The sequence below is a fragment of the Nanorana parkeri genome, unplaced genomic scaffold, assembly GCF_000935625.1.
Source record: "Nanorana parkeri isolate BGI_ZX_2015 unplaced genomic scaffold, ASM93562v1 scaffold99, whole genome shotgun sequence".
NCBI classification, from domain to species: Eukaryota; Metazoa; Chordata; class Amphibia; order Anura; family Dicroglossidae; genus Nanorana; species Nanorana parkeri.
The window spans coordinates 729,784-744,364 of record NW_017306367.1 but is presented as its reverse complement, the minus strand read 5'-3'; the positions used below and the strand labels follow the sequence as shown (position 1 = coordinate 744,364).

General features: G+C 42.4%; 1 protein-coding gene across 2 annotated transcripts in view; it reads left to right on the top strand.

The window, feature by feature from the left end:
* Positions 1 to 3,232: 3,232 nt before the first annotated feature.
* SLC29A2 (solute carrier family 29 member 2) overlaps positions 3,233 to 14,581 on the top strand; it is a 32,645-nt gene continuing 21,296 nt past the window's right edge. Inside the window, exons 1-5 of one of the 2 annotated variants that reach the window (XM_018552875.1) lie at positions 3,233 to 3,407; positions 4,312 to 4,393; positions 6,217 to 6,383; positions 7,687 to 7,826; positions 11,237 to 11,371. In XM_018552875.1, coding sequence (XP_018408377.1) covers positions 3,379 to 3,407; positions 4,312 to 4,393; positions 6,217 to 6,383; positions 7,687 to 7,826; positions 11,237 to 11,371 — 553 coding nt within the window. In that variant the 5' untranslated portion in view covers positions 3,233 to 3,378. The remainder of the gene's footprint in view (positions 3,408 to 4,311; positions 4,394 to 6,216; positions 6,384 to 7,686; positions 7,827 to 11,236; positions 11,372 to 14,581) is intronic. The other variant, XM_018552874.1, reaches the window with a different exon arrangement.

Genomic DNA, 14,581 nt, shown 5'->3' with positions numbered 1-14,581 from the left:
TAAAAGGGCAATACACAGAACGTAATAATTACAGAACAGACTGGACCCTTTCGGGGTAGCCAGTGAATAACCCGAAAGTACAAGTTGTCACCCAAATACTCTGTATTGGTGCATCCCTAATCAACACTGTATTTGACTGTGCTAAATAGCGCTTCTCATTGGTCAGCGTGGTCAGGTTTGATCGGGTCTTTCCATTTTCCCATATTACCTGGGAAAGTGAACTTACCCTTTAATGCACATTGTGCGTGTAAGAGAGTTTTGGTGCCTGGCTACCACAATATTGCGCACGGTGGAATGGCGGCAGCACTCAGCGCACACACACACTATCCTACGCGTGCGTTTATTTGCATGCCGATGGGGGCAGGGGGGTTGGTTTAAAAAAAAAAAAAATGTCACTTATTTTTTAAAATTTTAACCACTTGAAGTCTGCGGTGTTTACACCCTCTTTCTGTCCAGTCAATTTTTCAGTATTCAGCGCTGCGGTACTTTGACATTTATTCCGTCATGCAACGCTGTACTGAAATTAATTTGATACCATTTTGTAGGGACACATAGGGGTCTATTCACTAAGCTGCCGAGGGCAGCCGAGTGAATGACCGATCTGAAGTGAAGTGAGCCGAACACTGTTCGGCTATTCACTTCAGGCTGGTACGGCTGATTTCAGCCGTACATCGGCTTGCTTCGAGTGGCTTCGGGTCGGCTCAGCATGTTCGGCCGACTTATATATTAAGGAAAAATTACCGAAAATTAAAAAAACAAAAAACTGTTTCCCCTATATTAAAATGATAAAACATTTATTACCCAATTTTTTCTAAAATATAAGAGGGGGTCACGTCTGGTAAATAGATACCAAACATGTCAAGCCTTAAAATTGCACGCGCGAAAACTCAAAAAACTACAATACCCAAAATTGGCTATAGGCGACGCTTTAAAAGTTTAGTGTTATCAGTGATTGATGGCCCTAAAATTATTGCTCTCACTCCGACGTTTGCGGCGATATGTAACATGTGTTGCGCAATTGCCATTTTCGCACCCTGGCGCATCGAATGAATATTTATGTGGTGGGGGGTTTTTTTTTTTTCATATGACTTTTTTTTTTTACATTTATTGTTATTGCTATCACATAGGGGGATAACAATCCCCGTATATAATAGTAAAGGCACACTGACCGGTCCTTTTTATGGAGACATTAGGGGTCTCCTAGACCCCTAATGTCACCTTGGAACCCCAAAAGAAGCTGAAGCACAGATCTGCTTCATCAGCTTCTTCTCTCTGGCTATAGCAGTCAGATGACTGACAGGTGAATGCGGAAGTGATGTATTTACACATCACTTCTGCATTCAGACCTCGGAGGAAGTTCAGCAAGGAGGAAGATGCTGATCTCCCTCCCATCTTACCTCCTGACGCCCTCCCGAGTCGGTCCCGGGCCGCAGATGGGCTAGCAGATCCCGGGATTGAAGGTGAGGGGTCAGGAGGGGGGGCGGTGGCACGCAGCCAGAGAGCACATACATACGATCAGCAGGCTATAGATTCGCCGATCGTATGTATATCAAACAGCCAGTAACGGCTGTAAAGAACGGGCGGTTTTTTTCTGCCCGTGCGCGCGCAGAAAAAAAAAAAGCCGACTGATAACAGCATTCCACCCGTGTGAGTCTGCCGTCCGTCTGTTTTTTCACAAAGCGTGGACGGCAGGAGGTTAAAAAATAATGTAGGGCTGCAACAACTAATCGACATAATTGATTATGTACTAAATGTACTTATGTACCAGCTAAAATGTACTATTTTGTGGGATTTGTTGTATTCCTCTATAGCTGGTGGTATTCTGCATTGCGCTGTATAATGTACTATTGCTGGGTTTTGTAGTCCTCTATAGCCGGTGCCATTCTGCATTCATTGCTGTATAATTTTACACTTTCCATTTAACTATATTGCACACCACACTATCTTTTTTTCTTTTTTACTTCCACCGCTCCAAGCTTGCTCCTGTGATGGACTACAACCTCAATACAAACTAGTAGTCCCATCACTGGAGCCATTTTTAAAACGTTATTTTATTGTTTAACCGATTAATCGAACTTAATAATCGGCTAACTAATCGATTTTGAAAATAATCGTTAGCTGCAGCTCTAAAATAATGTTACGTAATTTTTTTACGTTTTTTACGGGGCTGTATAGTGAGCTCATGCGCCCTGGTCACGGGTCCCCCAGAGGAGCTGGGGACCCCGAAAACCACGGTGGGGGGGCCCTGGACAGGATTGCTGCTGTTCGTTTCATACAAGTGATCTGATCAGATCACTTGTATAAAACCGAGCGCTGGTTCCCCACCGTACATTTCGTTCTGCTTGTCCGGAGCAGGGCTAAATGTACAAAAAACACTATTCGCCCGGCGCCCAAAAACTGCATGTTGCGGGAGTCGGGCAATAGGAATTCCGCACCCCTGCTGGTACATATGCTTTAAATTACAGAGATGAATTCACCTGCACTGAATGTCACATTAACTACTTTAAAAATATATGTTGCTTTAAATGTGTGAAATTGAATTAGGAAGAGTGAAATTATTGTTAGAGTTTAATAGAGAAAGAGCTTTTTTGTTGTCCTCAGAAATGCAGAACTGTGCTGTGCAGGGATCAGAAAGTAAATTCACTAATCAAATTTTACAGTAACAGATCTTACTTGTTTGCCAATTAAACTGTTAAAATCAATTTGTTGAGGGCATTATAAATCTAACATATCATTCCCTGTGTTATTCTAAGCGTGTTTGAAGGCTATGGACATATACATTTTGTATACAGTTGCAGATTTTCTTTACCTTCCTATTTTCTGTATTTCTGTGCATCTGGGAATTACTAGCTACTTTCCCTCTGTATGGACTCTTTTGCCATGAAAATTGCAGGTCATTGTACTTACAATTCATCGTCACTGATTAAAAGGCAGTTTGTGTGAGGGACATATGTGTCCTGGAGAAAGGGAAGGGCCAGCTGACACTGGTGAGAATTTGAGTAGGGAGTGGGGAGGGAAGCCTGAGGGTGTTTTGTCAGCAGAATGAGTGTAAGGAAAGAAGGACGGTACAGAAAAAGGGCAGATTTTAGGGAAGGGGAGAATCTTTCTCAGGGGAAATAAATAGGAATTACGGTAGCATGGAAAAGAAACAAGTGTGTCATAAAGAAGGGACTCGCATATTTTCTAGGAAAAATGTAAGCGCAGGACAGGCCGCACAGGGAGGAATATTCAGCGTAGCACACAGGGAGCTAGGCCTGTTAGCACTTCCAGGGTTTAGAAAATATCCACGTGACAGTCTTTTCTCCTCCTCCTCCTACTGACAGCCTTTCCAGTTTAATAGGCAAGACTCCCCAGCATCCAGAGGACAGAAATCGCAAGATGTCTCAAAAGGATGAGCCGCAGGACAAGTGAGTGACTGCTTCTAGCCTCAACTATTTCACTGCTGTTCACATCTTCTCTTTGTTCCCTTCTTGCTTTTCATGTATTCTGTTTTGTCTTGTGTTCCTTCTTATAAGTCCACTTTCTTCATTTTCAGTTTTTATCTTTCTAGAATGTCCCATTTCATATAGCCTTCTCACAGTACATTCTCTGCTTGGTTGTTTGTTACTGTAGGACAATTAACAGAATCTGGACAAACCAGTTCCCTTTGTCCTGTGACTAAAAGAAAAGAAGTCATTCATTTATTTGCACCTTCCACTCCAAGGGACAAATGTGTTTCTTATTTGTGACCTCGAGCATTGGTGCTGCAAACATCAATCAACCTGGGCTGACCATCAGTAACTTCTTATGTCATCATGTTCCATGGCACTGGAAGTGTTGCAATATAATGTATTTTGATGGGAACACTCAGCCCGGAAATAGCCTATCCTGTATTTAAATGTTGTATGATTTAACTCTGGGTGTAGAATAATTTAGATGTTGGTATGTAAAACATTGTGTTCATGGTGTATAATAGGTTTAACACTAAGCCATTTAATTTTGGCAGCATTCAGTACATGAATTTAAATTTTTTTGTTTTCACACTTTTTTTTCTTGCATAAATGTCTTCACTTTTGCATACATACACAGCAGAAGTGACGGGTTAGGGACAAACTACAACACTGCCAGGATGACGTGAGCAGTTGTAGAAACAGTGTTGCTTTAAGAACCTGAACCATGTGAATAAAAGGTGACCACCTAAACAACACCTAGCATAGTTGTCAAAGTTTGTCCTATCCCAGGGAACTTTTGATTTTTTTTTTCTACACCTTACCTCTCGAAGATCTCACACTGAAATAGTTAAAAACTAATTTATTTATTTTTCCTTCACAGGGCCTACTTAGTCAGGATTATTTGCTTTATCCTGGGGCTTGGAACTCTGTTACCATGGAATTTCTTTATCACGGCTATTCCAGTGAGTTTACCTGTGTTTATCACATTTACAAAATTAGTCATTGCTAAACTACTTCAATATGCCGGTATGCAGTTACCTGACTGTAAGGTGAACTGATATCATATTTTGAGGGTGTATGCACTTGATGGGACATTCTGGTTTATTTGGATTTCCAATTGCTGCTGCTGACCACATCTCACTCCTGGTGAAGCAGGAGCGCAGTATGAACACTTGCCTCAGATCTCACCTGTGCCTGAAATTTGCTATAACTTCCCATTCATTTCTTTCTCTGAGGATTCTTAGAACTAGAATGATGTAGTTTAAGAAATCAGTGAGTGTAAAAAGTGGTGGTTTTACTCATACCCAGGGAGTGAGAAGCAGCTGCGTGGTTTTGGTTGATGCTGGTAAGGTAAATGTAGCCTAAGTCCACTTGTAGCAAGGAATTAAGTACAATATGTGTTCTTTGTATTTATTCTAACAGATCCAACCTATATTAGGTCAAAGCACTAACACTTTGACCCTAATGAAGAAAGTTAATCTTTAAAAGCTTGACTTAAAAAAACAAATTGTTTTTAGTGTGCTTTTCTTTCCATTTTGGTTTAAAACGTATAACATGTAATGCTAAGATTTTAAAAAAAAATCTATTCCTTTAATTTTCATATCAGAGGCCAATTTGGTCACTTAAGCTTCTAAGCTTTTAATATAGGAGGCTGCTCAACACTCTACTTTGTTTTGCTATGCTGAGTAATTAAGGTTTTATTATAGTACTAAAACAAATGCCCTTGTTTGACAAGTCATGGAGGGAGCCAGGGCATTGAAATAGATACTGGTCAGAGGGAGCCCGTTCATGTTCAAGGCCAAACGTTAAACACACTGTTCATTTGAATGGCGCTCCAAACGCACCTCCTGGTCACATTTCCCCATATTTTGTCTCTGCAACACTGCAAGTATAGAAGTATTCCTATTGATCTTGCCAGGAATCCAATGAGCCTATAACTTTCTGTAAACTGCGCCTGTGCTAAACTGAAATCCTAAGCAATGTTATCAGCTCTTATGGCCTGTTCAACTCTGTAGACTACAGAACACCTCCCTCATCTTATGAATATAAAGAATAGTGAGGGTGACAACACTGCTCCTCCATAGATCCAGTAGAGTGAGTGCTGTGACACTAGAGCATGAATTGTGTTACTGGCAGGAACACCAGGTGAAAATTAAAGATAAAAGGAAACTAATGTAGTCACCACATCTAGGGACTGGTAAGCTGTTACATTTTTGTTCTTAGCTTTAGCTACACTTAACGATTTGAATGAAATATTGCTTCTCTTTCCTGCATCGATAGTGTTCATTTTTGTCCTCTAATGTAGATTGCTTGGAGGGAGATGCAACAAATGTCAATGCTTCTTAAATGCACCCATCACTGCAACAGATTTTCTGCATCTCTAGTTCAGCTATGCATGAAATTAGCAGTTAGGGAAAGCAGATTGTTTTTAGTTTCCAATCAGATAGATTGCAAATACACTTACCACATTAGGCTTAATGTAGGTGCTCAGAATTTTTTTTAAATGTTCAGCCTCTCTTTGTATATTCTTTATTAGTTATTTATAAGTCTCTTCCAGATGTTGATGCTCAAAGCCAATGTGATAAAGAAAAACATAATATAACATTGTCATGTATAATTCACACAATCCCAGCATACGTAAGCATTGTTTTTAAGTTATTATGCTATGTTAAGCATGTCCTAGACGTTACAGTTTGATTGTATTCGCTATATTATTTGCCAATTATTAAAGTAATTAAATGTATTGGTTTAATATAATGTATTAACACACCTTTTCGTGTCTCAGTATTTCCATGAACGTCTGTATGGGAACTCCTCGGCGAATGGGAATTTGTCTGATTCAGAAAACCTAAAGAGTGGAAAGGATGCATTTAATTTTAATAACTGGATGACCCTGCTAGCGCAGCTACCCCTGCTTCTTTGTACACTCCTCAACTCATTCATTTATCAATGGTGAGATGCATATTGTGTCTATATTTGCATTATATGTTGCAGTAAACTAACTTTGAATATGCCATCATATGTGGGACATGATTAATGATATGTGGGCAATAGATGTAGCCAGTCGGCAGGACTTTATAGACAAGAATGCAATGTAGCTATCTGGTCATCTGGACATCATACCCAAACTGAGGGTATTTTTTTTAGGATGGTTGCCTGTTCACTATACCAGCAAAAGCCAGGACCCTGAATGGTTTCCAAGAATTTTGTTAAAGGAAACCTCAAAACGGAGCCATGGATATTAATGATATTGAATGCTGAGACTTGTAAAGCACTGGAGAGTACTTCCAGTGTACTCATTCCTCCACAGGGGGCTGGATGGTCTGTTAATATTAATTTAAGAGGCCACCATTTTTGTTGATATTAGTACAGCAAAATGTAGTTCATGTGAAAAAAGGTATAGCATTTATATTGCTGATATATAAGGGTGCTAGGCTCATTACAGTATTGAAAGTGCAGTTGTATTTTACCCAAAGTACATTTGCTCTTGACATGCACAGATATCAGCTACAGTTTTTTCCTGTTTTGTAGATTGGTTATACTCTTGTGTTCTAACTTCAAGTACTACCATTTCTTGTGTAGTGAATCGGAAGATAACGCATTAAGTTTGTAACTGTGTTTGGGAAAAGATATTAAAGTAGCTAGCTTCAAATGTATTTCATATTATGCCCATTGATTCTAAGTATTATGTAAGTGTTACACTTAAAGGTATTTAATACCTCTCATAGTAATCAACTTTCATCTTCCTTTCTACCCAGAAGGTAGGTGCCAGCTTTGTTTTGGCATCATTCTGGGTCAGCTTTTACTTCCAGGATGAAGATGCTAACCTATAGATGAGCCAAGTACAGCCTGGTGGATAAAACAGTAGTTTCTATGTTCTTGGTTGTATACATAATTCACCCAGCTCTGCCTATTGCTGTAGGCTCTCACTTTGTGAACTACCAGAAAATGACAGTGTTGCAGAAGTCTTAGTGAGTAACCATTGGGAAGAGGAGAGGAGGAAATACTTCTTCTGCTTGCAGGACTGTGATTATAGCATTTTAATATGTTCATTTAAAATTGTCTACACTTTGGGGAAATACCCTGTTCTTTATAAGTCAGATTGCATTGTTCAACTCTGCAGCAAACTGCATGTGCGTACAAATGGAAGATTCACTGTAAGAATGAGAATCATCTGATTTTAGAATCACTTTGCTCACCTGCCAGTGTTGTGTATTACTGAAGCTCATTAATCGTTTGTCTTTTTTTCTTGCAGTGTTTCTGAAAGAATTCGCATAGCGGGCAGCATGTTGGCTATCCTTTCTCTCTTTATCTTCACTGCTGTTTTGGTAAAGGTTGCGATGGCTGCCCAGACCTTCTTCAGTTTGACTCTTGCCACTATATGGTTTATCAATGGTAATTATTTTTCCTCCTAAAAAAATAATGTGAGTTTTATAACTGTAATGTATTATAGTGCTTGTACTTGCTTGAAACAACTGATGTCTTTTTACTGGGTGACTGGAGTTCTGGATCTTATAGTAGACAGTAAAGGTGGGCAGATATTAGATGGTTGATGTCCTGCGATTTTCATGGGGTCTAATAATGACAAGGCTGTCTATGGCTAAACTAGGCTGCCACTGTATCCTCAGGCTACCAACATCAGTGGAAAAAATTACGAGCAGCTCAAGTACACATGCTTCTTGTTAACATATGTGTTTGCAGGTATATGCCTGTGGGGGGGGGGGGGGGGGAGATCAATTGCTGGTGATTTAATTTGCACATGTCTAAATGCCAATGATTTATTTTCCAACTGAAGGGTTCAGCACAGTTGCACACAAGACAACACCAACTATATGAATAAATTATTTAGCACATAAAGAGAACTCAGATGCAAAAGGGACCTAATAGTTATACTTTGACCATCCCTGTTTAAGACTCCTGGCAGTGGATTTCTCCACAGCATTGCACATGGATGGTGCAGGGAGATACAGGCTATGTCATAGATTAAGGTGTAACTAAATTAAAATAGTGACGATTTGCCATGCTATGGGGAACATTTGGATGTGTTGATTGTGCCTAACAAGTCCATTTTGTTTGGAATTCTTCCTGAAAAATCGCAGTGCACTTCTTGGTATGTGAGGTTGGCTTGGCTTCCTGTGCCTGCAACCTCATAGATTTAAATATGCGGTGTGAGATCCAAGGCACAGCTGCCTCTGACTGCTAGTTTCAGGAGATTTGGTGATGTCAATACTGTACTGCTCACTGTTCTCGTTGCTCGGGACGCTGAAATTAGGAAACCAAGCCCTGGCATGGTAAGCCAGTAATGGGGAAAAGATCGGCTGCAGGAAGACCACAAGCAATACCAGTGTCTGGTCCTTCTCCCTTTGCCTGCCTTTTTTAGGCATAGCTTGAAGAGTTAATTTCCTCTTTTACCTTTATAGTGAGGGCAGGTGCTAATGGTCAGTCCAGCTTTTAAGAGAGTTAAACACTTGAAACGGGTTAAGTGTTGTGCCCTTTCTGCATTTAGGCTCTGTTTAAAAGAGGCGTTGTGAATTTATTATCAAACAAAATTTTACTTGCGTTTTAATATATTAACGATTCATTCAGTATTATAAAATTGTCGGTTTATTGTGATTTTAATATAAATGAACAGTATTGACAGGGTTTGACCTAGAAAACTAAAATGCCTTTAAAAAGTAGCTGCTAACAGTGTTCATGAATATGTTTGAAACATTCCTATACACTGACAGAACCAGAAATACTTCATATCTTGTAAATATGTTTTTGAGTAGTTGCATGCAATCAGCTTGCCGTTTCATACGAAGTAATTGCCCTTTGTTGTATCCTTCAGTGGTGTAAATATTGGACAGGAGAACATTTGGATATAGCATAATGTTAACCTGCTATTGATGGACTCCTTCTGAAAAGGCTGGTTGATTGGCTTATATTCTGACTCCCAAGCCTTAAAGGAGAACTATGGGGTTAAGGCTTTTCCCCATAGTTCTCCTTAGGATAACGGGAGGACACAAACTAGCGCCCTCCCGTCACCCTAAGCTCAGTATACCGCGAGCTACAGCTGCTGCTCGCGATATACTGAGGCGCCGCAGCTGAAGCGGATCCCGACAATTATGTCTGGATCCGCCCAGCTGCGTGACTGACAGCTGGCTCTGCCTATCTAGAGGCAGAGCCAGCTGTACCCGCCCCTCCCCTGTCCGTTTCCGCCAGTCAGTGCTGGCGGATCGGGGAGGGGGGAATCCAGCCCCTCCCCTGTCACGGCAGAGAGCCGTGACAGGATCGAGAGGTGAGCGAAAGCCGGTATGTGTTCGCTCACCTCCCGATCTACTGAGCCGACCTGTGACAGTCTCATTGTCACAGGTCAGCTAGAACTATGAGGTGAGTGAAAAGCACTCACCTCATAGAACCCCTTTAAAGCCTAACTCTGGACCCAGGTACACAGTCGCACTCCCACACAATGGAACACCCCTGCACCCATGAAACAAGTGTATATTTACCCTTTTTCCCAGGTGTCTTGGCTGGACCCAATGATGCCACATCTTCTTTGCCCTTGTCTTCCTCCAGTGGTAGGCTGCTCCTAAATAATGTGGCTTGGTTTTCTGCATTCCAGAGTTGTAGGCACAGTCTTGAAGCCCATGGATCAAGTTAAAGCCTATGTACCTGCATCCCTACTACATGTCTCGGTGGAAGGGGCTTTCATTTCTTTATGAATTTTTAAATAAGGTTCTTTTTTTTGTTTAATTGTATTTGCTAATTGTATTACAATTGCAAGTAAACACTCCTGTAGATTAGAAGAACTAAGGGGCGGGACCTGTTCTCATGTTCTTCAGGTGGCTATCTAGTTAATTTTTGCTCATGTTGGGCTTGTTAGCGGATGGTTTTTGTTTTCCACACCTCAGTTGAACTGCTTTTGGACATCCCGATTGTGAAATACTTCCTGTGTCCCGTCATAAAATCCTTCTCTTGGAGTCTACTGAGGGACACAGGTCCCACCCCTCTGTGTTTTTGATTATGCTCTTGGTAGTGCTTGCTACAAAACTAATGCATGTGGGTAGAAGGAGGGTTATCTTGGACAGTTCTTTTGTTTACCAGTGTCCTATCCTCCTGTAGGTAGCAGTATAACCCAAAGCTAAAAAAAACTTCCCGACCCTAAATGGACACCAAAAAAGGTAGTTCATGGTGTGTACAAAAATCCTATTTAGTGGTTCATGTTGCTGTGTTGAGCAGTGGACCGTGCTGGAGTGAACTGGTCCAACACTGGTTTCAGTCCATTTGTAACAGCTTAGAAGCACCTAGGGGGTCTATTTATAAACAATGCGAGGGGCCATTTGCCCTGCAAATTTCTGTGAACATTCGATTTGTGTGAATAATGGAAAAAACAAACGTTCTTAATATATTTTTAAGGTCGAATTTATTGTGATGTAATACTGCATTATTGTCACCAGATGGATTTGAGGAGCATAATAAAAATTTACTTATTGTAAATAGACCCCCCTGGTGTTTGCTTACATTAAAAGGCTTACAGGCTGCCAAGATTCTGTTGCAATAGAAAGTAACGGGACAAGAGCTTTGAAAAGATTTCAGTGCCTCTGTCAACTTAAATATGAATTTCTCCCCAATGTTTATAGCCACAGAGGTGAATGAGGATATGTTTTAAAGTGATTTTACTGCTTGTTCAGAATATGTAATTTTTTTAGTGTTCACAGTCTGGGCACAGGTTCACTTTAAATGGAATGTTATCTTTTAATCTCATTTTGTTTTTATTTTGTCTGTCCTTATTTATTTATATTTGTCTTTTTACCCCACTGCAGCCTTCTGTGCGATTCTACAGGGTAGTCTGTTTGGGCTCCTGACTCTATTTCCACAGCAGTATAGCAGTTTGTTCCTCAGTGGTCAAGGAATGGCTGGGATGTTTGCTGCTCTGGCTATGATACTATCCATGTCAAGTAAGTATTATGCAGTGTTTATATTTACCTGAAGTATATCTTAAAGGGGCTCCTACTATTTCTTTTGCTATTCTATCTAGCAGTAGCTGTGTATAGAGGCTGTTGTAAGCGCCTAATCAATCACGCCCTATCTCCTGTCACTTGCCCAGTTGTACAGTAATTGAGATTGTTGACTTCCCAACAACTGGCCAATTATCGTACGAAAACCCAATTTCGTTCGGAAATCGAACGCTTATTGCAAGGTGTATGGGCGTCTTAACAATCCTGTTAGATGATACTTGATCAGCTTTTTCCCTGGAAACCGGAAATTACAAAATCATCATTGCTTTCGGGTTTATTCAGCAGAGAGATCAGTGAACAAATGTTTGGTGTTTGCAGTAATAGGTGAACCATTGTGCATTGTAGTAGCAATCGTTTTGAGTGGCACCACAACACAGAGATGTGAACCATCTGTGCATTGTGGTACACTGTGGGCCCAGGGGGTGTGCCCATGACAGCCGGAGTTCCCAAGTAGTGGGTTTAACCCTTTCCCTGCCACCGAAGTAAGGCATACAGCGAAACAACCGTTTCCGGTGGCCATGTCACGTCGCTGGCTATCACCCTTCCGCTATAAGCTCATGGTTGCTTTAACAACAATAAACTTAGAACAGAAGGGTCCCCCTGATGGTCCCCTATGATTGAATAGCTGTCAAGCTGCTGATGACAGGGTGCTGAGAGAGCAGCTGTCAGGATGGAGAGTGATCACTGGTGTTTGTTCTGCACACTGAAGGATCAGCAATTATTTCACATATTTGCTGATGTCACTACCTGTTCATTTATAAGTAGGGACATAGTAAGCTCACTGTTGCTCAGTTTATGAACGAGCAGGAGCACTCAGTACAGAGGCTTCCTGCCCATTCATTACTGGGGAGAGTACTATGCCTCTGTTTGTGAATGAACAGGAAGCCTCTGTACTGAGTGCTTCTGTTAATTCAGTGCTGGGGCTGCAGACAAAAAAAGAGATTGAGGACTCTATTTCAAAAGAGAAATGTCAGGATATTTCCCTAAAGCCCCCCAACAATATTAAAAAAAAATAGAAAATTAAAATAAAGTTAAAAAAGAAATAAAACAACCTTTCCCACACACACACACATAACATACACGTACAAAAGTAGGCACCATATTGTGGTGTACACCATGCGCTGCAGTGCGTTGTTAGAACACATTGCAGTGCTTAATTTTTGTCTTGTTTTTCTTTTTAAAATAAATTCAGCTGTGTGCGTTGTAATGCGCTGTGTTGCGATTAAATGTATGCCTGCATCATTTTAACACACAGTGCACAAGTGGCACAAACAGGCCTTACCGCAACACAGATTTTTAGCATAAGTTCCATATCTACAGTTTTGTGCTTCGTTTTTCACTGTTTCGCACAAAGGCGCCATTTCAAATTGTCGTTGTGTACTGACTGTGCTATCCATTTTAATTTCAATACAAAGCTAATTGCCTGCTAAGCACCTGTTTGTTCTTAACCTTGTAATGCAAAGGGGATCACAGGCATGCACATCAAACTGATTCATTTTCATATAATGTCAATGATTTTTCACACCCACATGTTATATATTGCAGTTTGTCAATCTGTAGATGCGGTGGCTAATTTGTTTTTCTCAGGCCTTTTTTTCATTTTTAACCTGGTAATCCCTTGAATAACACATTCCCTGTCCTTGTGGTGGTTGTGCTCACTCCCTCAACAGCAATTATTGGGGAAGCTATGGTTGTCACTAGGCTGCTCTCCTGATTTTAAATATACAGGTGAAACTCGAATAATTAGAATATTGTGCAAAAGTAATTGCAGTAAGTGCTGCAAAAGGGGCCCAAACCAAGTACTGAGTACATATGCATGCTTGTACTTTTCAGAGGTCCGATATTGTTCTATGTACAATCCTTGTTTCTCTCCCGTTCATTGAAGGACACAGGGCAACAGATCGTAGATCCTGAATGGTAGGGGGTATATCGCCACCTGCAGGAGTAGGACGCTAGGCACATAACAAAAAGAGAAGACAGCCTAGGGGCGGCCCCTGCTGGTGGCCCAACCCCTCACTTGCTGACAAGTCTCCAGTTTTTTGCCTAGCGTCAGGAGTAAGGAGCTAAAAAAAATTTCTCTGGCGAAGTTTTTTCCTTTCTTCCGTTTGACTTGATTTTTCTTCTAGCAAGTGTCCCCAGGGCGACAGGCTGGATGACTGTAGATCCTTGTAGTCTCCCCTGGGTGACCGACGAGCGCATGCAGACTCTGCTACGGTGGGTCGGCTGCGACGGGTGGTCTGGCGCTGCCCTTCGGGCTGGCGTCGGCCCCACGTGTGTTCACCAAGGTGCTAGCCCCGATTCTGGCGCTGTTGCGTTGTCGGGGGGTTTCGATCGTGGGGTACCTGGACGATCTGCTCCTGCGGGCAGAGTCGCATTCTTCCATGGTGACGGCTCTGGGGGTCACGGTGCGGTCCTTGGAGGAGTTCGGGTGGCTTCTGAACCTGCGAAAGTCTTGCCTGGTGCCTTCACCACGCCTGGAGTTTCTGGGTTTGGTTCTGGACACTGTCGCGGCCCGGGTCTTTCTTCCCCGGGACAAGCTCCTGAAGCTCCGTTCCAAGGTCCGGCTACTGAGGGCTCACCAGTGGTCGCCCATTCTGTTTTGCATGCAGGTCCTGGGTCTCATGGTGGCCTCCTTCGAGGCGGTGCCTTTTGCGCAACACCATACCAGGACCCTGCAGGGGAACATCCTGGTACAGTGGGACAAGTCCTCCCTGTCCTTGGACAGGGAGATTTGGATCTCTCTGGAGGCAGGGGCCTCCCTGCGGTGGTGGCTTCCATCCCCCGTCTTGGTGCGGGGGAAGTCTTTTCTTCCAGTGCATTGGACGGTGGTCACCACGGACCTGGGGCGGGGTCCTGGGCTCCTTGACCGTGCAGGGTCGTGGGTCGCCGTAGGGGTCCCGTCTGTCGATAAATGTGTTGGAACTTCGGGCGATTCACCTATCTCTTCTTCATTGGTCGCCCCGGCTCCTGGGTCTGGCGGTCCGGGTCCAGTCGGACAACGCTACCGCGGTGGCGTACATCAACCACCAGGGCGGCACGAGAAGCGTGGCCCGGGTCGAGAGGTGTTCGGGATTCTGTCCTGGGCGGAACATCGAGTTCTGGCTCTCTCGGCGATCTACATCCCGGGAGTGGACAATTGGCAGGCCGATT